Source organism: Aulonocara sp. 'chitande type north' Nkhata Bay, linkage group LG6 (assembly GCF_057382095.1).
Source record: "Aulonocara sp. 'chitande type north' Nkhata Bay isolate Kocher_YH1m ecotype deep benthic linkage group LG6, A_spYH_male_GT1.1, whole genome shotgun sequence".
In the NCBI taxonomy this organism is placed as follows: domain Eukaryota; kingdom Metazoa; phylum Chordata; class Actinopteri; order Cichliformes; family Cichlidae; genus Aulonocara; species Aulonocara sp. 'chitande type north' Nkhata Bay.
Genome location: NC_141349.1, coordinates 44,553,464 through 44,576,626, shown reverse-complemented (window position 1 = coordinate 44,576,626; position 23,163 = coordinate 44,553,464). Strand labels below are relative to the sequence as shown.

The 23,163-nt window shown below is 43.6% G+C and overlaps 2 protein-coding genes and 1 long non-coding RNA gene across 3 annotated transcripts in view; 1 reads left to right on the top strand and 2 right to left on the bottom strand.

Moving 5' to 3' along the window:
* srd5a2a (steroid-5-alpha-reductase, alpha polypeptide 2a) overlaps positions 1 to 20,298 on the top strand; it is a 53,300-nt gene extending 33,002 nt beyond the window's left edge. The window contains exons 2-5 of the mRNA XM_086297242.1: positions 15,719 to 15,882; positions 18,609 to 18,710; positions 18,797 to 18,947; positions 19,344 to 20,298. Of these exons, the coding sequence (XP_086153368.1) occupies positions 15,719 to 15,882; positions 18,609 to 18,710; positions 18,797 to 18,947; positions 19,344 to 19,410 (484 nt within the window). The 3' untranslated portion in view covers positions 19,411 to 20,298. The remainder of the gene's footprint in view (positions 1 to 15,718; positions 15,883 to 18,608; positions 18,711 to 18,796; positions 18,948 to 19,343) is intronic.
* Positions 331 to 22,774, bottom strand: LOC147328680 (uncharacterized). The gene is made up of 5 exons (XR_015129986.1): positions 22,440 to 22,774; positions 2,931 to 3,024; positions 2,187 to 2,681; positions 778 to 859; positions 331 to 599 (listed from the first exon to the last, which is right to left on the bottom strand). It is a non-coding gene; the product is annotated as an uncharacterized LOC147328680 (long non-coding RNA).
* LOC147328682 (uncharacterized) lies at positions 4,527 to 6,788 on the bottom strand. The gene is made up of 3 exons (XM_086297725.1): positions 6,016 to 6,788; positions 5,589 to 5,871; positions 4,527 to 5,461 (listed from the first exon to the last, which is right to left on the bottom strand). Exons 1-3 carry the CDS (start codon positions 6,429 to 6,431, stop codon positions 4,790 to 4,792), a joined length of 1,371 nt encoding a protein of 456 aa, XP_086153851.1. The 5' UTR covers positions 6,432 to 6,788; the 3' UTR covers positions 4,527 to 4,789.
* Positions 22,775 to 23,163: the final 389 nt, after the last annotated feature.

Below are 23,163 nucleotides of genomic sequence, written 5' to 3'. Positions count from 1 at the left end.
AACTGTAACTTCGGTCGTTGCTGTGCTTTTTGGAAGTCGAATTTCCCAGAGGAACCCACCCGAGGGATTAATAAAGTTCTATCTTATCTTAAATCCAGTAAACTTCTTTTCACTTCTCAAATATCACTGTGTGTGTCTCCTGTATGATATTTAACTGACATTTTTTATTGTAACAACGATTTATACAGGAAAATAATGTCTATTAACAAGGTTGCCCAAACTTCTGCATCCCACTGTATCAGTATATTTTGTCATTAGTTTAATATGAAATAAATTCTACATGTGTCAAGTTGTGTGCCAACATTTGCTGTGTAGTAGAACTAGTAGACATTAGTCATTATAAACATTTATTTGAAATAATATTAAAATTCTCAAACAGAAAAACATTAAACATAAATATATAAAATATAAGAATTTACAGAGAGACAGGAATAAAAAGGACCAGCTGCTCTCCAGAGCAGGAACAAGGCTGAGGAGGAAATGCTCCATTGGAGACTGGTGTGGCCTCTTCAGGGACACCAGGGTGGCCAGCTCCACCGCCGATGGACCGTCCTGGGACCCGTCCCTCATCTGCCTCGGAGCCGTCCTCCCCTGTGGGCCTGTAAAACAGCACAAAACACAAAGAAATGAGAAGGCTGCTACTAGATTTTAATTTCAACATTGAGAAAAAAAACAAACCAAAAACAGGATATAATCAGATTGGTTGTAGATATTTAGTAAAGGTGATCACAAGGCAATCCCACCGACTAAAAAGGTATCAGTGCTTGCTGTACATACCTGTGGGTGCAGCAGCAGGAGCTCAGGGACTGGGGAGCCAGGAGAAGCAACAGGGGATGCTCTGCTGCAGCATCAGTTCGTTCTATCAATACAGTATTAAATGTTACCAGGTTGGATATAATAATCATAGAGTAGACAGTGGTCCCTCATTTATTGCAGCAGGGGTTCTCAGAATAACTAGCCCCTGGCCACGCACTTTATACACTTTTTTCCACACACACACATGAACATTGGTCACAGTTCTCACAATTGGTTCTCAAAGTGCAAACCTTTGTAGATTGCAAAACGTAAAAGTATTATTATGCCGCCGTTTGTCTTCATCTGCCCGCCACTTTCGTGCGCCTTTTTCCCTCACGGTGCAGGTGTCTATTTCCGAATGAGGCTCATAGTTATGGGTGTTTTTGTGCTGTTTTTTCTATTGGACGCGATGGTTATCAAAACCAAACATGATAAATTTGGCAAGCGCAGGAGATTTGTCAATCAGGCTGCAGAATGCAATGCTGTACTGTGCAATAAAAAATCAGCGAAAAAGCAAAGCAGTGACGGATGAACAGCGGGACCACTGTGTGCTGTTTATTAATAAACAATAAAATATATTCCTAAATGACAACATGCATAAAAGCAGAACGGTATTTGTACGTCAGTGGGAAAATAGCGGTGGCTTGCTAGCTTTTGTGCGGCTTCCCCGGGTCAGTGAAAACTTTCAAAAGAGAAATGAATGAACTTACCAGGTTGCCCGATCTCTTCACATATCTCCTCCAAGCTCGGTCCTTTTTATTCCTGTCTCGGTACAGAAAGCAGCTGGTGTCGTACAGCTCCGAGTTGTTTTCTACCGCATTGATTAGCCTTCCCTCCATTGAAGAATGAAGGGCTTTGGCTGGACCTGCCCCTTTGACCTAGGCCACAGCCACGTCACCAGGCTCCTGATTGGTTGTCGCGGCGCAATTTGACGCTGGAGTTCAGATTTTTCCAACTCGAGCGGTAGACGCGTAACCCGCGTATGCACAAAATGCAACACAAAAACTGACGCGCGTGGTTTTATTCGTGCGTCAAACGCGCCAGACGCCCTACACTCACGCGCGTTTCACGCGTTTTGGCGTTTTCGCGACGCAAATCTGCTTCCGAATTTTCACGGGACCCGCAATCGCGCGTCATCGCGCCTTTCCATTGACTTTACATGTAAACCTGACGCTCTATTCGCATCCATCGCGTTCGGTGTAAACACACCGTACTAAGAGTCACTAAGAATTAAAAATCCCGTGAAGCGGTGCAGGAGGGAAACCCGGCGGCGTCCTCGCCTTCCTCCCCGCGTTCTGCGCCCCGGTGTACTAAAGAAAGGGAGGTAGCGGCAGTCACTACTCTTTTAGGCAGCTTTCATTCATTAAAAGGGGACAAGTCAAAAGACTTACCCCGGGTGGGCACAGCTCTTAACTCTGCCCGCCGCTTCTTTGTGACCACCAATATATCGGCACCGGCCCGTCCGCCGCCTCTAATCTCCCGCAGTGCGTAATCTGGCCTCCTGTTGCTGCAGCAGTCGGACCGCTCGCTCCGCGTCCCTGGTTGCTGGCGCTGTATCCTCCTGCCCAAATTGACAGATGCAACCAAAACATGCAGTATAAATAAAACACTCCACAAGATATAACCAAAACATGCAATATAAAAAATAAATAAGCACACTTCCCTGGATGACAGACGCGGCTGAAGGACGGCCGTGTGAACTCTGTCCTCCAGCTCAGTCTGAGCAGCTCTGTGAGCATCTGCAGGAACAGATCTCCAGGTGTCTTGAAGGACGTTCACAGCTCTTCTTTGGATGTTTCTTGTTCTAGGATCCAGTACGACACCTGCTCAAGTCTGCCCACCTGTGAAGATCATCCTGTCGTCTCCCCTTGTGTCAAATTAAAAGACTGACACAGAAAACACATGACTTTAAAAATAATCAAATTAAAGCACTAGTAGTATTTAAGTAGGTGCAAGTGTGCAAGTAGGAAATTATTGTGACATAATGTACACACATTATTATAAACATTACTGTATGGTCTTACGATTCATATAACAGTACTACATGGTATGGACGCGACGCACTAACGTCACTAACGCCACCGCTCCCAGGAGCGCGTGCACGGCAGCGGCGCCGTCATGGAAGGAAAACTCACCTTCTTAAAATCTGTTTCTGCTTTCTTCTTCTTAGTAATGAGGGCAGTCTTGGCAGACGATACAGGCGATATGCCCACATAGCTTCCTGTCCTCCTGCAGTTATAAGAACACATTTATGTGGTATTAGTATATGGAGCGTCAACAATAAAATTCCATGTCAATGAATTTTATGTATATTTTATGTATTTATAGTTGAAGATATAAAATGAGATATCCAAAAGAAATAACTGTACGTTTTGTAGAGGGATGTGGCACAAACAAATAAACAAACAAACATAAAAACAAATAAATAAAGAAGTTAGTCCACCCTCACAAGACTCCCTCCCACTCGTTCACGGTGGCGCACGTCTGGGTGGACTAACTAAAACAAAACTACAAGTAAATCAAAAGAAAAGGATAGCAGAGAGAGCCCAACAACAGCGACAAAACAAAGTCATCAATTTAAAACACGCAGAAAGCCCAGCCCTCCCTCTCCCGGCCACCTCCTCCAGCCTTTACAGCAGGCCAGCCGAGAGATAATCTCTCCAGCATGGCCTGGGTCTGCCCTGGAGCCTCCTCCCAGTTGGACACGCTCAAACCACCTCAGCTGGCTCCTTTTGATGGGAGGAGCAGCAGCTCTACTCTGAGCCCCTCCCGGATGGCTAAAGTTCTCACCTTGTCTCTAAGGGAGATGCCAGCCACCCTTCGGAGGATGCTCATTTTGCCTGATCCACGATCTTATTCTTTCGGTCACTACCCACAGCTCGTGACCATAGGTGAGGGTAGGGGCGTAGACCGACTGGTAAACTGAGAGCTTTAAAGCACCTCCTGAAGAACCTCCCACAAGACACTCCAAGGGACACGATTGAATGCCTTCTTCAAGTCCTCAAAACACATGTAGACTGGTGGGGCAAATTCCCATGCACCCTGGAGTAGCTCGAGAAGGTAAAGAGCTGAACTACTCTTCCTCGAAGGTGACAACAACTACAGACCTTCACCTTCATCATGAGCTTGATCACAAACGGCACAAGCTGCAGAAATGAGCTTTCTCCACAAGGTGGATGGCCTCTCCCTTAGAGAGAGGCTGAGGAGCTCGGCGATCCGAGAGGAGCTCAGAGCCACTACTCCTCCACATCTAAAGGTGTCAGTTGAGGTGGTTTGGGCATCTGACAAGGATGCCTCCTGGGTGTTTCAGCGTATCCGAAGGAGGCCCCGGGGTGGCCTTGGAACGCCTCAGGGTTCCCCTGGATAAACTGGAGAGGGGGGTTTGGGCATCCTTACTTAAGCTGCTGTTCCCATAACCCGGCCATGGGGGCTTCCATAAGTGGAAGAAAATGAGTGGATGGATGGGCGATTGAGCCATGTTACCATTTCCCATATTATAAACTATGATCAAAACTGTCACCAGCATAAATAATGAGTTTCCATTAAACCCTAACCTCAGTTAAACACCTGCGCTACTGCGCTGTTCTCTCCTGGAACCTTTACAGTTTTTCTCGATTGCTAAAACACATTTCTTGAAACTATGCCTCATATTCTCACAACAGTAAACACAAATCCATAACATCTCACTCAATTTCCCAAATATCCTATTTTCAGGTCAAAATAAAGCTCTACACTCAAAACTATTCACTCTTGCTGAAAAACCAAACTTTGCCCTCAGACATCAAACACAAGCCCTCAAAAACACACACACTACAACAGAGTTTTGCACACTGGTACAATTAATTCAAAACAATAGTTCCAAAACAATTAGGTTGCTTATGGTTCTCCCCTTCAAAAACCTTTTCACATGATAAACACAAAAGACGCAACCAATGTATGTACAGTGGCACATTTTTATTCATGTACTATACAGTACAACACACACCAAAAAACATTATTCCACCTCAGCATCTTGTCTTTGGTCTGGGTCAGGCCAGAGAATCTCATCCACATCACAGGCTATATTGGCCCTAGCCAGGCAGCGGGGGTAAAATCCTCTTGCATGCCTGATCCACCCCTGGCATGCATCTACTGATATGTCTAGGCAGGCTTCTTCCATGGCCTGAAGGAGGTGAACACGGACATAAGGTTCTCGGTCATACACTTTCCACCGCCATGCCGAAAATAACTCCTCTATCGGGTTTAGAAAGGGAGAGTATGCAGGCAGAAAGATATTAGAAAACCTTGGGTTATTGGTAAACCAGTCACGAACCAGAGCAGCGCGATGGAAGCTGACGTTATCCCACACAACAACGTAGTGAGGCTGCTCTGGCTGTGCTGGTTCCCTGTAGTCCAGCTGGAACATATGTTGTCTTAAACCATCAAGAAAAGCAAGGAGAAGCATAGTGTTATAGGGTCCTAGTACGGCATGGCGGTGGAGTACCCCTCGTTGGCTGATGGCTGCGCACATAGTGACATTCCCCCCACGCTGACCAGGGACATTTACAATAGCCCGATGGCCAATTATGTTCCTCCCCCTTTTCCTTCTTTTGGTCAGGTTAAAACCTGCCTCATCCACAAAGATTATTTCATGGGGAACAGGCCGTCCTTCAATCTCAAAGATTCTCTGCAAAACACATAACACAGTAGAGTCAGTCGGTACCCTGAACCACAGTTCAAGAGTGCTGAAATGGCAGCATAAACTGCCATGCTGTGATGGTACACAATACTTTATACAGTATCAAAACTCATACCTGAACATATTCCACACGTTGGTTTTTCACTCTGTCAGAGTTTCGTTCGAAAGGGACTCGGTATGCCTGTTTCATCCGGAATTGATTCTTTCGGAGGATGCGGTCAATTGTGGAGAGGCTGATGGCATTTATGCCTCGAAAAAGATGATCATCCTCAATCACTCTCCTTTGAATCTCTTGCAGGCGGATTACATTATTTGCAATTACCATGTTTACAAGTTCCCTCTCTTGCCCCTCCAACAAAAGCCTTAACCTGCCTCCACCAGGTGGTCGTCTCTGTGTCCTACAAAAATAGAAGCACTCATTACTGTAATTGTCACACATTCTTTTTACAGGAAAATAATGGAAACATACTGAAACTCAAGACACATAAGTTCAGTAACTTAAACGTTACTGTACAAAGCAGTCTTACTGCAAGTACACCTACCTGTTTTCCTCCCTGAAGGTTCTGATGATGGAGGCAACAGTGAAGCGACTCAAATTTGGTTGTACTCGTTGCCCAGCCTCCCTCATAGTCATCCCATGGACAAGGACATGGTCAACTAAAGTGGCTCGAATTTCATCCGAGACTGACTGTCTTCTTGCCCTTGCTCTTCCCCTTCCTTGTCGCCGTCGTTCTCCACCTCCACCTCCTTCACCACGTCCTCCTCCTCCTCCACCTCTCCCTCCTCCTCCACCACCTTCCTGTTGTCCTAGACCACCTCGTCCTCCTCTTCCACCACGTCCTCCTCTTTCACCACGTCCTCCTCTTTCACCATGTCCTCTTCCTCCACCACGTCCTCCTCCTTCAACACGTCCTCTTTCTCCACCACGTCCTCTTCCTTTGCATCTCTTTGGATCCATTGTTTCAAACCTGAATGAGCTGACTTTGGCCCTTTTATCTATCCATCGAAGGTTCTGATTGGTGTGTGATAAATTTTGACTCCTAGTGTTTCCACCTGGTTAATTGTGTGCTAATTGAGCTCAAGCTATGCTGACTTAAGTTAACATTATTGAATGCTAGTGCTTTCTAAATGACTACATGGTGTAAGCACTGAAAAATGTAGGGATTTGTGTGTAGAGTTTTGCAGTAACAGTTCACCAAATTTGACTCATGTGTCAAAGCAGGGAATAGTGTTTATAGTTCAGGGAAATGGGTGAGCTTTTTGAAAAATAGCGTTACGGTTTTGAAATTTTAGTTTAAAAGCCTGGTTATAGTGTTTAAGCAATCGAGAAAAACTGTAATAGAGCCTCCTGGCTGTAACGTCACCCTAAACCGGACAAACAGAAGAAATCTCTGAGGTGATCACAGAAAGGTTTCCATTATTGTTGGAGCAGGCTGTCAGGCGGAGCGCGCTCTCATTGCAGGGCTGCATTCAGCCACACAAACTCTTTGTTACCAGTGACAGTGAATATATCATGTGCACTTACTTATAACAGAGCTGCTGACAGGCACACCCTGCAGTCTGTGCCAGCATGTTGGGAAACATTTGACTTTCAGTTGGATCGAGTTCAGGATTGTCTCAATAGTTATTGTAAACATGTTCTCCAAAGTGCTTTATCATTGGAGGGATCGTTACATCCAGCCGTGCTATCCACGAAGTTCGTTTTGTTTTTATAGTGTTTAACACAAAGAACAATCTTATTTCAAAACGTTATATTTTTTAGAACAATGAACAGACGAGCTCAGAGAAGCATACACTTTAAAATACTGGGTTTAAAACTTTGCATACAAAACTTAAAATGTTCACGAATGCTCAGTGAGCCGCTTCCAGACACACGGAGACATCCAGACGATAGTTAAATTCCACTTTTGCCTGATCGCGTGGAGGATGCACATCTTTATCTGGTTGTTCAGTGATGACGCGACGAATCCTACTTCCGGGCCTAAAGTAGTCTGTGTTTAATATGGCTTTTGTGTTGTTAACATGTTTAATGTTTTGTATTTTCTTCTATTTAATCTCAAAAAGCTCCTAAAACAGTCAGTGATCACCGTTGACCTCCCTCGGCTTTTATTACCGCTAATCATTTATTTAAGCTCAGTTTTTAAAACCTTAGGATGTAACTACAGCCCAGCCCATGCAGCAGTATATGAATGACTAACCTCGTATTGTGGATGGATTATCTCAGTTGTTCTCCTGGCTGAAGTTTGGTCCTTTTACAGCATCCTGCCATGCAATTACAGTTGTTCCTGACCACTGAGAACACTCACGGTAACTTTTATCGAGTGGAAAAAAGGTTAGCTTGTTTATATTATGCTAACATAGCTGTGTCGCTAGCGGTCACGTAGCACATCATTATATACCAGCTAGCCAAACTTCAGTAACCCTACAAACGTCACTGCTGTTTAGTTTTCTGTCTTCATTTATGTTGGAAGTGATAACAGAGCTGTACATTTGAATTTGTTTCCAAAACCCTGCAGTCAGGACATGCTATATTGTATTTAGATAGAAGCTAGCGAGCTAACTCCCTGCTAACTTCTAACTCCGTTAAATGTCATAAATTCCGTTTTCATGGATGCCTGGATGTTAAACTCAATTGTTACACCTGGTAGAGCAGAACGCTGATCATTTTATTAAAGATGAAAGACTTTAGACAGTTTTTCAACTCTCAGTAATGCCACAGTGATCGTTTGATATATGGACCTGCAGCGGAGTTTAGGCCCAGACACGGCTAGTGACGTCAGACTGAACAACCGGATAGCTCGCTTCCACCATGGATCCGTACAACATCATTCCATCATAGAAAAGTCTGAGTTTAGCTGGAAAGGAGCTTGGAAGTGAATTTTCTTATCCTTTAACACTTTGTTTGCCTCGGAGTACTGCCTTCTTTGTTTCAGGACCTCATGGTCCCCCGGGCCGTGTCTGGTTAGCAACTCTTCATCCTCCGGTGCTTCGATGCTAGCTGAGGTTTGGCTAGTGTCATCTTCCTCGTTAAACAGCTCAGCTTGCGTCTTCCTTGTCTTCACTTTAGGCATTTTCAAAGCCCAATTTATTAAGTTTACTATTGCACTACTGCACTAAACTACTTGTACGAACTAGAGTTAAAGTGGGCTGATTTATTTAAGTGTAAGTTGGTTCTTCTGCTGCCATCTCGCTTCTTCCAGCTGGAAGTCCACCTGTGACAGTTAAATTCATCCCATAGTTTGGTGACCGGTTCAGGAGTCACTGCTGTGATTTCACAGTCCACAGTTGTTGGAAGCGGAGGCATGTAAATGGAGCCTGCTATAACCACCACAGTCTGTATTACTGGGCTCATTATCTACTAGTTAAACCTTTACTCAAAAAGCATCTCTAGACCCAGCAGTCTTAGCTAATTATAGGCCAACCTCCAACCTTCCTTTATATCAAACATCCTTGAAAGAGCAGTTGTCAAACAGCTAACAGATCATCTGCAGAGGCTTATTTGAAGAGTTTCAGTCAGGTTTCAGAGCTCATCACAGCACAGAAACAGCTTTAGTGAAGGTTACAAATGATCTTCTTATGGCCTCTGACAGTGGACTCATCTCTGTGCTTGTCCTGCTAGACCTCAGACCTGTTTCTGACCAGGATATGGCCTTCAGTGCACACATGAAACCATAATGTAGGACTTTCTTCTCCCAGGATAAAAATGACAAATATCCTGTTTCAGAGTGATGCTGAAAAACTGGTTATGCAGCAACAGGTTTAGGCTGCTGGGGGATTCCCATGATGCACTGGGTGTTTCTGCTTCACTCACTATGTATTAACAGACCTCTCTGCATTGAATCACATCTGTTATTAATCTTTGTCTCTCTTCCACAGCATGTCTTTATCCTGTCTCCCTTCTCTCACCCCAACCGGTCGCAGCAGATGGCCCCGCCCCTCCCTGAGCCTGGTTCTTTGTTATTCTTTACCTTACAATATAGAGCGCCTCGAGGCCACTGTTGTTATCAATTGGCAGTAATCAAATCGAATTGAACTGAATCAGGAGGAATAAGTGTTGAAGGCAGGAGACCTGCTGACACGGCTAACCTCGCGTCTGGAAAAGATCATTGCTGTTGTTGGATTGTGTGTCCACAGGTGTTTGTACTTTGCGTCGTAATAAAATGACGGTAAAAGGCTCCGCCCACTTCCTATCCATGTCTTACCATGCAACGACTCTGTGAATGGACTGGAGAAGTGTAGTGGTAGAGTCCTCCGTCAGGAATGAGATATGTGTGTCGACTTTTTATTCTCCCTTAAAATTATTATGCCATAACGCTGCACAGAGCAGCTCTGCTAACAGGTTATGGGCCCAGAGCAGCAGTAAAGAGATCCTGTAACTGCCAAAGGAAGGGCAGCGTTTCCTGAAACCGCAAGTTACCGGCAGGTGTTAAAAGTTTGGCACGATTGAGTGAGTAAGCGTTTTTGTGCATCATGAGCAGACACACGGCAGAGTCGGGCAGTCGATATTCCCGTTTGCAGTTTGATGGAGATGAAAGGAAATATGAGATATGGGAAACGAAGTTCCTTGGTCATCTCAGACTACAAGGTTTGAAAGATGTCATCTTAACTCTTGTGTGGCCCTTTAAAAATGCACCCCTTCCGAGCCCTGGGGACCATAAATGGTCCCGCCCCAAAAGTGCAATAAAAAGATTATATATTCATATTTTTTTCCACTTTAAATTGGTCAGTCTTTTAAAACTACTTCTCCCTGAAATATTCATATAAAGTTTTAATTATATTTTCGTTGTTTTAACCCTTTAAATCCCAGTTTTATTACATGAGCGCCGTTTTTTAGCCCCAAAAAACAAAAAACTAAATATTTTCCAAAAAAAACATTTGAAGTAATATTTCTTTGTTATTATAATTAGGCCTTTAGATGGACTAAAGATTGGCACGAACAGTCATTTCGATCGCCTTTTTTTTTTTTTTTTCAGGACCAGAAAATGGTCTCCAGGCGGCAAATGCTCCTCCTCTAGGCCGAAATAAGTGCATGTTGCCGGGGTAAGTCGCGACGATCACCGGGGCACGATCACCGGGGACTGCTTTTTCCAGCCCACACGTCCGATACCACGTGACAACAAATACGTCATTTCCTGTTGACTAAAAAAAAAAAAAAAGCACCCTCTAACGGTCCTAGGGACCGAAAAATGGTCCCGCCCGATCAGCGGGCGAAGCCGCTGCTGCACGCCGGAAATGAGGCTTCGTTTCCCGCAGGTCTATCCAAGCAGCCCGCTGTTTTCCAGCAGGGATCAAATGTGGAGCAAGGGCGCCACCCGGTGGACAAATAAAAAAATTACAACTCTAAGGCTCATAGACCAAAACGAGACGGAGACATGAGTAATCACCAAGACATTAACGGTAATAATTCTGCAGTGAAAAATAGCGTTTATAATGGAAGTCAATGGGGACCAAAAATGGTCCCCAGGGCTCTAAGAGGATGTGTATTGTTAGCTTAGCCACTGAAGCTAATTTAAGGAAGTCAGACTTGAATTTTGAAATGAAATTATGCCAAACTTTTTTTTAGAGAATTTGGCTATATTCCATTCAACACAGTGCAAATGGCTTGTAACTGAAAACCTAAAGGGACCATTTATGGTCCCAGGGCCACACAGGGGTTTTAAAGGCTGAGGGTGATGAAGAAGCCGATGGTGAAGATGATGACAAAAATGCAGAAGCATATGCAGAGTTGATACAATTTCTGGATGACAAAAGTTTATCGTTAGTTATGAGAGATGCAGTTGATGACGGACGGAAAGCCCTAAAAATTTTGAGAGGTCATTATGCAAGAGTGGGCAAGCCAAGGATCATAAGTCTGTACACCGAACTTACTTCTCTCACAAATGAAAAGAATGAAAGTGTGACGGACTATATTATCCGAGCAGAAGCAATTATCACAGCGTTAAAAAATGCGGGTGAGTCATTAACTGATGGACTTCTGATCGCAATGATAATGAGAGGTCTACCAGAGAGGTTTAAACCCCTGATTGTGCACGTTACACAGAGCGAAGCAAAAATCACATTTTCAGAGTTTAAAGTAAAACTCAGAAGTTATGAAGAAACCGAGAGAATGCGTGCGGCTGTAACTGATGACAACGTAATGAGGACAAAAGTGCAATTAGACCAGGATTCTACTTCATGGCGAGCAGATGACCGAAGATCAAAGAATAATGAGATTGTGTGTTTTAAATGTGGACTAAAGGGACACACTGCAAGAACGTGCCGATCCAGAGTATGGTGCAGTTTTTGCCGGAGTAGTACACACAAAGATGCGACCTGTAGAAGGAAGCTAAGACGGGATGAAGCGAGAGGGGTTGTGGAGAAGGACTACGCGTTCAGGACGGGCTCCGAACCCCAGAGGGTCCCGGACGGCGGCCAAGAGATGCTGAATAACCAGCTACTGGTGGATACGGGAGCGACGTCACATATCTTTACGAAGATCGAGAGTTTTAAGACGTTTGATGATACATTTCGACCCGAGGCTCATTGTGTAGAGTTGGCTGACGGAAGGCGGAGCAGAGGAGCTGCAAAGCGGCGAGGAGATGCTGAGATAAGTATGATTGACAGTAAAGGACGCAGTCACAAGGTAACATTGAAACAAGCACTCTACATTCCATCGTTTCCACAGGACATTTTGTCAGTAAAAGCAGCTACTAGTAACGGAGCCACTGTGGTTTTCAAACACGGGGACAGTTTTCTTAAACATGTTGATGGAACAAAATTCCCTATATATGAACACGAGAGACTGTTCTTTATAAACACTGTGCAAGAGTTTGAAGAGAAATGTAATGGATGTTTTGATATGCAAACGTGGCATGAAATTCTAGGACACTGTAATTATGAGGATGTTCAAAATCTGCAAAATGTCGTTGATGGAATGGAAATTAAGGGTAAAATCAACAAAAATATGCAATGTGAAGCCTGTATACAAGGGAAGTTTACTCAAACTAGGAACCGAGAACCAGATGAAAAGGCCAGGGCAGCATTAGAGTTGGTACATACGGATTTAGCTGGTCCGATTACGCCAAACTCTAAAGAAGGGTTTAAGTATGTCTTGTCGTTTGTTGATGATTATTCAGGTGCAACATTTGTATATAATCTGAAACACAAAAGTGATACCACTCAAGCAACTGAAAGATTTATTGCAGAGGTGGCGTCATATGGGAAAATCAAGTGCATTCGTTCTGATAATGGAACTGAATTTACAAGCAGACAGTTCAGAGATTTATTAAGTAGACACGGCATTAGGCAGGAAACTTCGGCGCCATATTCGCCTCATCAAAACGGAACAGCAGAGAGGAACTGGCGTACACTTTTTGACATGGCGAGATGCATGTTAGTTGAGAGCGAATTGCCAAAGTCTTTATGGCCATATGCAGTACAAACCGCGGGAGTGATTCGGAACCGATGTTTTAACAAACGCACAGGTCAGACAGCGTATAAGATGTTAACTGGAAAAAGACCTGATCTTTCTAGAATGAAAAAATTCGGATCATTGTGCTATGCTTATAAACAAAATAGGGGAAAGCTGGATCCAAGATGCGACAAAGGTGTTTTCTTGGGATATGACAAAAATAGTCCAGCATATTTGATCTATTTCCCAAAAACCGGGAAAGTTGAAAAGCACAGATTGATAAAAATACTAAATCCCGCGACAATGGATCAACAAACACAGAGTGATCAGATGTATGAAGATGAGGTTTATGAATCCAGAAAAGATGGTGAACCCAAACAGACGAAGGATGAGGATATTCCAGATGGTAGTGAAAGCAGTCAAACTGAGTCCGAGGTTAAAACTGATGATAAAGTAGATGCTGGAGCTACACGTTATCCATCCAGAATCAGAAAGAGACCTGATTATTTGAGTGATTATATCACGGATGTGAAAGAGTGTGAAAATGAACAGATGCAAACTAGTGTTGATTATTGCTACAGATTGTTGTGTGAAATACCCACATCATTTAGTGAAGCTATTGTGTCAAGTGAGTCAAAAGAATGGGAAAAAGCGATGAATGAAGAAATTCAATCCCTTAAGGAGAATGACACATTTACTTTAACCACTTTACCAGAGGGTAAGAAAGCAGTGGGGGGTAAATGGGTTTATGCCGTTAAAAAGAACTCAGACGGATCAGACAGATATAAAGCTCGATTTGTGGCTAAAGGTTTTAGTCAAACAAAAGGAGTTGATTATGAGGAGACTTTTTCACCGACTGCTAACTTATCGAGTGTGAGAGTTTTGATGCAGAAAGTGGTTCAGGATGATATGTTGGTTCACCAGATGGATGTAAAAACCGCCTATCTACACGCACCAATAAATGAAGAAATATATATACAACAACCAGAAGGTTTTGAGACAGAATCAAGTGAGACTAATAAACTGGTGTACAGACTAAAGAAATCACTTTATGGGCTGAAGCAATCGGGTCGTAACTGGAACCAAACCTTACATGACTATTTAAGCAGTTGTGGATTTAGACAAACTATTGCTGATCATTGTGTGTATTCAAAAGAAACTGAAAGTGAAAAAGTAATCATCATAGTGTGGGTGGATGATTTACTCATTGCAGCTAACAATGAAAATGTGCTTTCAGGCGTGAAAGAAATGCTCTCTTCTAAATTCCAAATGAAAGATCTGGGGAAACTTAACCATTTTCTAGGAATAGATTTTATTCAAGAAAAAGAATGTGTCAAAATGTCACAGAAAATATATATTGAGAACATTTTAAAGAGATTTAACATGCAAAACTGTAAGCCAAGGTTAACACCCTGTGAACAGAAATGGACTCATTCTGATAAATTCGAGACATTACCAGATGTGAGGAGATATCGTGAAGCGGTAGGATGTCTTATTTATCTGAGCTATTGTACGCGACCTGATTTAAGCTATGTTGTCAGCAAACTGTCACAACATTTCAATGCGCCAACTGTTGATGATTGGACAGCAGTGAAACATGTTCTGAGGTATCTAAAAGGTAGTCGAGGAAAAGAACTGTGTTTTAGGAAACGTTCAAGTGGAAAACTAGGTCTACAAGCATACAGTGATGCAGATTGGGCATCCGATGTTTCTGATAGACGCAGTATGACAGGTTATTGTGTAAGCCTAAATGAAAATGGTCCTTTGATATCATGGAAAACCAAAAAGCAGACAACTACAGCACTATCAACATGTGAAGCCGAATACATGGCATTAGCAGCAACAATTCAGGAATGTATGTATTTGACTTATTTGATTCAAGATCTTGATGAGTTTGAGTATGAAACACCTATGATATTGGAGGACAATCAGGGAACAATCGCTTTGTCAAAAGATCCAGTGAACAGACAAAGATGTAAACACATTGATGTGAAATATCATTTTATAAGGTCAGCTGTACATGAAAGGAAAGTGCTCATTGATTACTGTCCAACTGAGTCAATGGTAGCAGATATGATGACGAAACCAGTTTCAAAGTCTAAGTTAGACAAATTCTCTGTATTTGTGTTTGGAATGTAAGATGTTTTTTTCGGAGGATTGTTTTTCCCCAACCTGTGTACAAGTGGGGGTGTTGGATTGTGTGTCCACAGGTGTTTGTACTTTGCGTCGTAATAAAATGACGGTAAAAGGCTCCGCCCACTTCCTATCCATGTCTTGCCATGCAACGACTCTGTGAATGGACTGGAGAAGTGTAGTGGTAGAGTCCTCCGTCAGGAATGAGATATGTGTGTCGACTTTTTATTCTCCCTTAAAATTATTATGCCATAACGCTGCACAGAGCAGCTCTGTTAACAGCTGTAGTGACATCACAACAGTAACTCTGAAAGTGATAATCATTCGCTGATAACTAATAACTGAGGCGTGCACCTCAGTGATTCTGACAAAATGCCATTGAATTATGTCATCATGGCATGACGAGTGGAGAAACCGGGAATTCTGGGTGGATGTTTGAACACTTCTTGGAAAATGCATCTGTTTCATTTTTTAGAGTTTATTTAAAAACATCAGGGAGACAGTCCTGAGGTAAGCACACAGACCTGTCCGTGGGCGGAGTTTCCTCTATCTGGGACACAAACAGATGCTGAAGGAGGGTTTTCTAACCCACTGACACTTAAGGTTGTTGTGTGTGGGAGCTCCATGTCAAACTGGAAGGGGGGTCGTTGCAGATCACTGGAGACTTTTACTTTGAAGGGGGGTGAAGTTCAAACAGAAGGTAACATGAGTTTGTCCCTCAGGAGCATAATCTACGCCTTCCTGACCAGAGGACGACCCATCCCGCTGATCATCATAGTCTACGCCGTAATCTTCTGCTCGCTCAACGGTTTCCTGCAGGGCCACTTCCTGCTACACTGCGCTCGCTTTGAGGACACCTGGCTGACCCGCGCCCGCCTCACTGCAGGTGAGTCACAGCTACACCCACCAGCCACCATGAGGCCTCGCCACCATTGTCCTGAAGATTTCGTTTCGAGGCTGTAAAAACTACATTACCCACAGTCCTTGGTGGGTTTTTCCTTAAAGAGGAATGTTTAACAGCGAGGCTTTGATTGGTGTGGGTCAGTGAAGGGCATGATGGGAGTCGTAGCTGGACGTCCCGTAGTGACTTTGGTCTTTAATCCAGACCACACTGACCAATCACCATCATCCGTTATCATTACATCAAGAAGGCAGCAGTCGTAGGAGGAAGATGCAGTGAAGTCCTCCACCACCACGCCTCCACACAGAGAGGTCATGTCAGGGTCACCACGTATATGATTGCTGATTCAAACATCTGCTGACTTTTACCTTTAAAAGTCTTCTGTTTTCCACACTGGGATAAAACTACGACAGGAAAGCCAACTCGGCTTCAGCATCTGGCTGGTTGGTTCTGTGTTCTGGTTCTGTGTTCTGGTTCTGTGTGTGGTCTCCATGATGCTCTGCGGCTTCATGGAGACCACACACAGAACCTGCATTACAGTCTGCAGTCTGGATTCAGGGTCCTGGACCGTTGGCAGACAAGCTAAATTTAGCCCACTCATAATCACGTCTTTATAAGTTTAGTTCGGCTAATCTTACACATGGGAACAGAACTCTGACACTAATAATAATCTTATTGGTTGTTGGGCCATCAACACGATTCAACGTAAGAAAAAAGGAATCGGGTGACGTACACCAGGCCTCAAAGAAGACAGCAGCTCGTATGAACATGTAAGTTTATGCAGGTAAACCTCAGCGAAAGGCTACCTGGGCCCTATTTCAGGAAGCCGGTTTAGTGCAAGCTCTGAGTAAGTATACCCTGAGTTAACGAAAACTCTGGGTTTTCGGTTTCACAAAGCGAGTTTAGATTAATTCTGAGTGAGTTACTATGACGACACACTCCGTGAAGCTAACCTGCCCCCTAGCAGGTTTACTACAACTAACCCTGACTTTCTCCGCCTCTTTGTCGGAAACCTGACTGTAGGAAGTGTCAGACATGGCGTGTCCCTTCCTTGAAGAGCCAGTAGATGTTGAAGCCCAAATTCTCCGCAGAGCTCTCCGCCGGGAGAGAGTGATCAGAGCGCGTTTGGACATTTTATCATTTCCTGATGATTTCCTGTGTGAACGTTACCGTTTTTCAGCACAATCTATAATTTATTTGAATAACATCCTCAGGCCTAATATTGCTCATGTGACACATCGCGGACATCCTCTCAGTTCTGTACATATTATTTGTATCGCACTTCGGTTTTTTGCAAACGGGAGCTTTCTGTATAATATTGGTGACGCTGAGCACGTTTCCAAGGCTACCGTCTGTCGGGCAGTTGCACTGAAACGTCTCCTGTACTCGTTTGTGGTGTTCCCCGGTCATAGACCCACAAGATTTATCAAAGAGGGATGCCACAAAATTGCAGGTATCAGGATGAACAAAACTTAATTCATGATGTGGTGATACTTGAACTACTACTTAAATTTTACATTTATTCTCACGGTTCCCAGGCGTGATTGGCTGTACAGATGGCACTCACATTCCAATCATTGCTCCTTCAGTAAATGAAGGAGACTATGTGAACAGGAAGTCTTTCCACAGCATTAATGTGCAGGTACATAGTTCCCTGTAGCATTTCAAACTAACAAATTATTTCATTATAGTAATGGATGCTAATTTGTGTTCTCTGCACTGTGAAGATCATATGTGATGCTGCCAACATTATCACAAATGTGGAAGCCAACTGCTCAGCCTCTGTGAGTGGTGGTGTTGGAGGACCCCCACCTGTTTTTCGGGCCTCCGCTTTTTTTCTGTTGGCTATAACGGGTCACATTTGAGCATACAGAGTAAGCAAATATGTACTTGTAATGTGCTCAGATAATTTCAATAAGTGCTTACAGAGGGGAAATTAATGTAGCCTCTAACTGCAATTGATTTATATAGGACAAACAGACCAAGCACAATTACACCTTACCTGTTTGGACTATATTTTTATATTTCATTTTTACTTGCTGCCAGGAACGTTGGGGGCCTGTTGGGTTGCACCTGCGCTCACATCACATCACAAAATCAAATGTATAAAATACAAAATAAAATATAATAAAATAACGTGTTAAATGGGTGGAAATCCCTAGATCAATGTTTATATTAACACTCACGCATTGACTCTGTCGGCTATGTTTTGCCATGCATGCTCCCTTTCTTTTGCAGCTGAGGCTGTGTTACTTTTTTCCGCGGAATTTGCATGTTATCGGCATATGCTGCCATCAGAATTTCGGCCTCAAGCGCTGTAAAATACATTGACCGCGCCTTCTTTCCCTCCGTCTCCATGGTGACTCGCTTAATCTGTGCTCCACTAATCAGGGCTTTATGTATCCTCGTGCGCGCGCTTAACTTGGGGTTAAAGCAACTCCGCGTTGACTGAACTAATTGTTATCAGCCTTTCTGAAACCGAATATTCCGAGTTGGACAGTTCGGGGTTACTCAACCCTGAGTATCGTTTTTCACTCTGAGTTTTCTAAACCGGCTTCCTGAAATAGGGCCCTGGTCACCCAGGAAACCAAGCCCAAAGTGCCAAGCTGTCAGCTACAAAGTGATGTGTGGGTGGGGCTTTAGACCAGGTGATTTTACCTGTTTTGTGAAGCTGTACAGGCGCACCTGATGAACTCTGTCTGTGTCTGAAGGTATTGTTGTGTTTGCACTCGGTATGATCATCAACATCCACAGTGACTACATCCTGCGTGGGCTGAGGAAACCTGGAGAGGTTATCTACAGAGTCCCCCATGGTACGTCGCGTCCTCCTCGTGAGCAGACCTCCTCGCCGTTAGAGGCTGCTGCCTCTCGTTAAGCCGCTGCTGTCTCTGTGTTTCAGGGGGCATGTTCGAGTTTGTGTCTGGGGCAAACTTCTTCGGGGAGATCGTGGAGTGGTGTGGATACGCTGTAGCTGTCTGGTCTTTGCCAGCCTTCGCCTTCACCTTCTTCACCATCTGCTCCATCGGGCCCCGAGCCTGCATGCACCACAGGTAACGAGCCTCTGACGAGGCTTTGCCGCTGCTGATGCGACTGGGAGAGTGTGATCATTAAGACAGCTGGTCCTCCAACAGGAAACACATTTCTGACCATTCCGAGTGTCCGGCTAAGCGAAGTGCTCAGAAACAAAGTCCCTGAGTTTCTTTGGCTCTCGTTAAAAAGTCTTTGGGGTCCAGAAATACTTGAGTGCCAGGTCAGTCCTGCACGGGGGGCTTCGTAAAGGTACTGAGGCGTGTGCTGTAGAGCACAGCGTCAGCATGTTTCACACAACGCTGATAAAAATGCTGCACAGTTTCCATTTAAAGGCTTCACTTTGTGTTTCTGGCTGTTAAACCCAAACACCATCATGAGAAGTTCTCTCCTCTGAAATGAAACTGTGCTTTCTGCAGAAACTACCAGCAGAGGTTCGAGGACTACCCTCGCTCCAGGAAAGCCATCATTCCCTTCATCCTGTGAGGAGCACCGAGCTCGGCCGACTCCGGAGATTGAAATCTGCTCCTCTGATCCTCTGATGAAGTTCTTTACCAGCTTCACTCTTCATCCAAAGTTTATGCATTTGTTTAATCATCACCTGCATGGTTTTTACTCCTGACGTTGTCCTAGTGTTCCCCTTGATGACGTAGCTTCCTCTAATGAGCGTTTGACTTCAGAGCGCGTCCTCCTGTGCTGGCGCGTGCATCATGCACAGAGACGAGCCTCGACCCAAAGACGTGAATGAAGATTTAAATTTGACGCTGTTCGGATTCTTTCACCTGCTGGCTCCACACGGCCTGTTTTTTAGTTCTGATGTAGCAGCGCGTGCAGGCTGGAAGGCGGTGTTCTGGATATCGTCATTTGTGTTATGATGGAGGTCCGAGTGTGCGTGGGTCAGCCTGGTTTGCTCTGAGGCCAGCATGCCGTACTAACAGGACATTATGATTTTGTATTATTAAAAACACAAAAAAATTAATTTCATATTTAGTAGGGGTGCAACGATATTCGTATTGATATTGAACCGTTCGATACAGTGCTTTCGGTTCGGTACGCATATGTATCGAACAATACAACATTTGTCAGGCTACATTTCACTGTGTGTTATACTTGTATAACTATGCATGTGACAAATAAAGAACCTTGAACCTTGAACCCTTGTAATTTATTTGATCAACTTTCCTTCTGACGATGCTGTCTGTGTGGAGCGCTCAGTGGATCTGCGTTCGACTACTCCTATGCGCTCAAAATGTGGTCATAAATATTTTGTACTTGTAAATCAGTTTTGTATGTGCAAAAAGAATTTGTGTGTTCTGTTCTGTTTTTTTTTGCTGGTTCTTCAAATGTTCAATAAAAACATGTATGCTAATTCATAACCAGAAAGCTTTGTAATGAAGACTGTCATTTCAAAACACTGCCCGCCCCCCGCGGTCCACAGCGCTGTTGAAAAGGCTGTGGAAGTCCCTGTATTAAACACGTAGACCTGTGACATAAAAATCACCAAACTCGGACGACCTCAGACTGTTTTCCTTTGTGGTGATGAAGGAAAACGCTGGGTTGGCATGTAAAAGGGCATTTATTCCCTTCAAAGACCTGCAGTTCAAAAAAGCGCCCCTCGACAGCCAAACCCATCTGTTCTCTGATTGGATTGTTACATTTGTGATTGACATGACATTGACCAATCAGATGATAGGAAGAAAAATAGGGTCAAAATTCGTACTTGTAACTTGCAGGGTTTTTTTGCTAAGTCCACACACAAATTCTTTTTACACACACAAAACTGATTTACAAGTACAAAATATTTATGACCACATTTTGAGCCCACAGGTTATTTACATTATTATGTAAATAACAAAATAACTTAAAGCAAAAATTGGGAAACGTAAAGTCCGAAGTCTTTATATTAACGGCCATCAGTCAAACAATATTGTTTGCTCTGGGCAGTGGTGGTCCTAGCCTGTTTGGCGCCCCGGGCGAACACTCCCTCTGGAAGACTGAACCCCCCCCCCCCCCCCCCAACATACACACACACACACACACACACACACACACACATAAAACATATTAAGGATTGTACATTAACATAAAGCTGTTGTCGGAATTCACCAGAGAAACACACACATATGAAGAGAGAGAGAGTGCATTGTATGCAAACAGCCATCATAATTCTTCATACAATGAGAACAGGACGAATCAACAATTGACACTGACTAATTAATATTAACATCTGTAACATAATGTATTGTTCAGAGTTTACAATACAACTTTATTTGTATAGCACATTTAAAAGACCAGTGGTACACCAAAGTGCTTTACGATAAAAAGGAAAATTAAGACAATAAATAAAAGACTATTAACAAAGTACCACATATGTCATCAGGTTAAGGACACTAATTATACAACAATAAAAGGGAATATAAGAACAAAGTTACTAAGAACAGATATAGCTAAAAGATAAAGTACATAAATAAGAAATGGAACCAAATATAAAACAGGGACGCTAACTAGATGGAAAAGCTATGTAGAATAAATGAGTTTTTAAACAGGATTTAAAAGATAAAACGGAGTCTGACGCACGGATAGCGATGGGAAGGTTGTTCCACAGATTCGGTGCAACCAGGGCAAAAGCACGGTCACCCCTCGATTTAAGTCTAGATCTAGGCTGAGCCAGGAGTGATTGGGCTGAAGACCTGAGGGCTCGCCCAGGGACATATAGACTAAGAAGATCGACAAGATAACGAGGGGCTGAATTATTTATAATTTTAAAGGTGAGCAACAATATTTTAAATTCAATGCGATATTTTATGGGTAGCCAATGCAACTCAATAAGAACTGAGGTGATAGAGGCATGCTTTCTAGTGCCAGTCAGGAGGCGAGCCGCAGCATCCTGGACAAGCTGAAGTCCGTGAAGGAGAGCGGAGTGAAGACCAAAGTAGAGGGAGTTACAGTAATCCAATCGAGAAGTCACAAAAGCATGAATGAGCTTTTCAAGATCTTTATGAGGGACATAGTGCTTAGCCTTGGCAATAAGGCGCAGTTGGTAGAAGCTAGATTTGATTACTGAAGACACTTGTTTGTTAAATTTGAAAGACCTGTCCAGCAGAACCCCTAGGTCACTAACTGAGTCAGAGAAAGAAGTGGCAAAGGAACCAAAGGTATCAGCTGATAGGCCCCTAGGGATATGGTTGCCAAACACCACAATCTCCGTTTTCTTTTCATTCAGGATAAGGGAGTTGCCTGAAAGCCATTCTCTGACTTCTCTCATGCACTCGAGGAAGCAGTGCAACGAAGGAGCAATGTCGTCATCATCTAATTGAAAATAAATCTGTATATCATCGGCATAGAGGTGATAAGAAATGTTATATTTTTCAAAGATTAGTCTGTTACTGTTGCTATTTTTACCATTTCTTCTTGGAGCAACTGTAACCCACATTATTTCCTCAGGGATTAATAAAGTATTCTGACTCTGATTGTTTCAGCATGACCTGCCATTATTCAGTGACACATCTGCTTACCTGCATCTTTTGCTCGTTTCTCCTCCTGATGGCTTTGAACTGTTTTTGTCCATCTTGGTTTTCATTTTGCCCTCCAGTATGAACACAAGTCCCGCAACCCGAGGATCAGCACAACATAACCTAACACACAGTTCACAGATTCACTTTGTCTAAGGTTTATTTCTGGGATTTCACACAACCCAGGATTCAAATCATGAATACATGATGGGCTTGGATTTACAACATTATGAATGAAATGTGCTCTATTTGGAAGCAGCTGGCCCCGCCCCTTTCGACAGGTTGTGTGTGAGACTTTAAATCATCAAACTGTAAATTTTAAATTGTTATTGATCCTTTACCCCCGAGTCCTAAAGTGTAGATTTATTTTCTTACTCTTCTTATACATACTGTTTGTTTACTTGCACTGCTGTAACTGGAGCCTCGTCGTCTCGTCTCTATATGCTGGACTGTCTGTAGCGGAGATGACAATAAAGTTTACTTTGACTTCAGCAGCGCGCAGGCGCACCGAGGGCTCTGTATCATGATGTCTGGTGTTTTCGTGTTTGTTGGTTTGTTTTTATGTTGTTTTATTTTGTGAGTTGGTTATTAGACGCTGCTCCAGCCAGAGACTCCCCCGCCGCCCCGCCCTCTCCTCCCTGTGCCGCCAGCAGCAGGCGCAGCTCGCAAACGGAGGGCGCCCTTACTCCCAGCAAAGGGGCGACAGAAAACCGATCGGTGCCTGTGA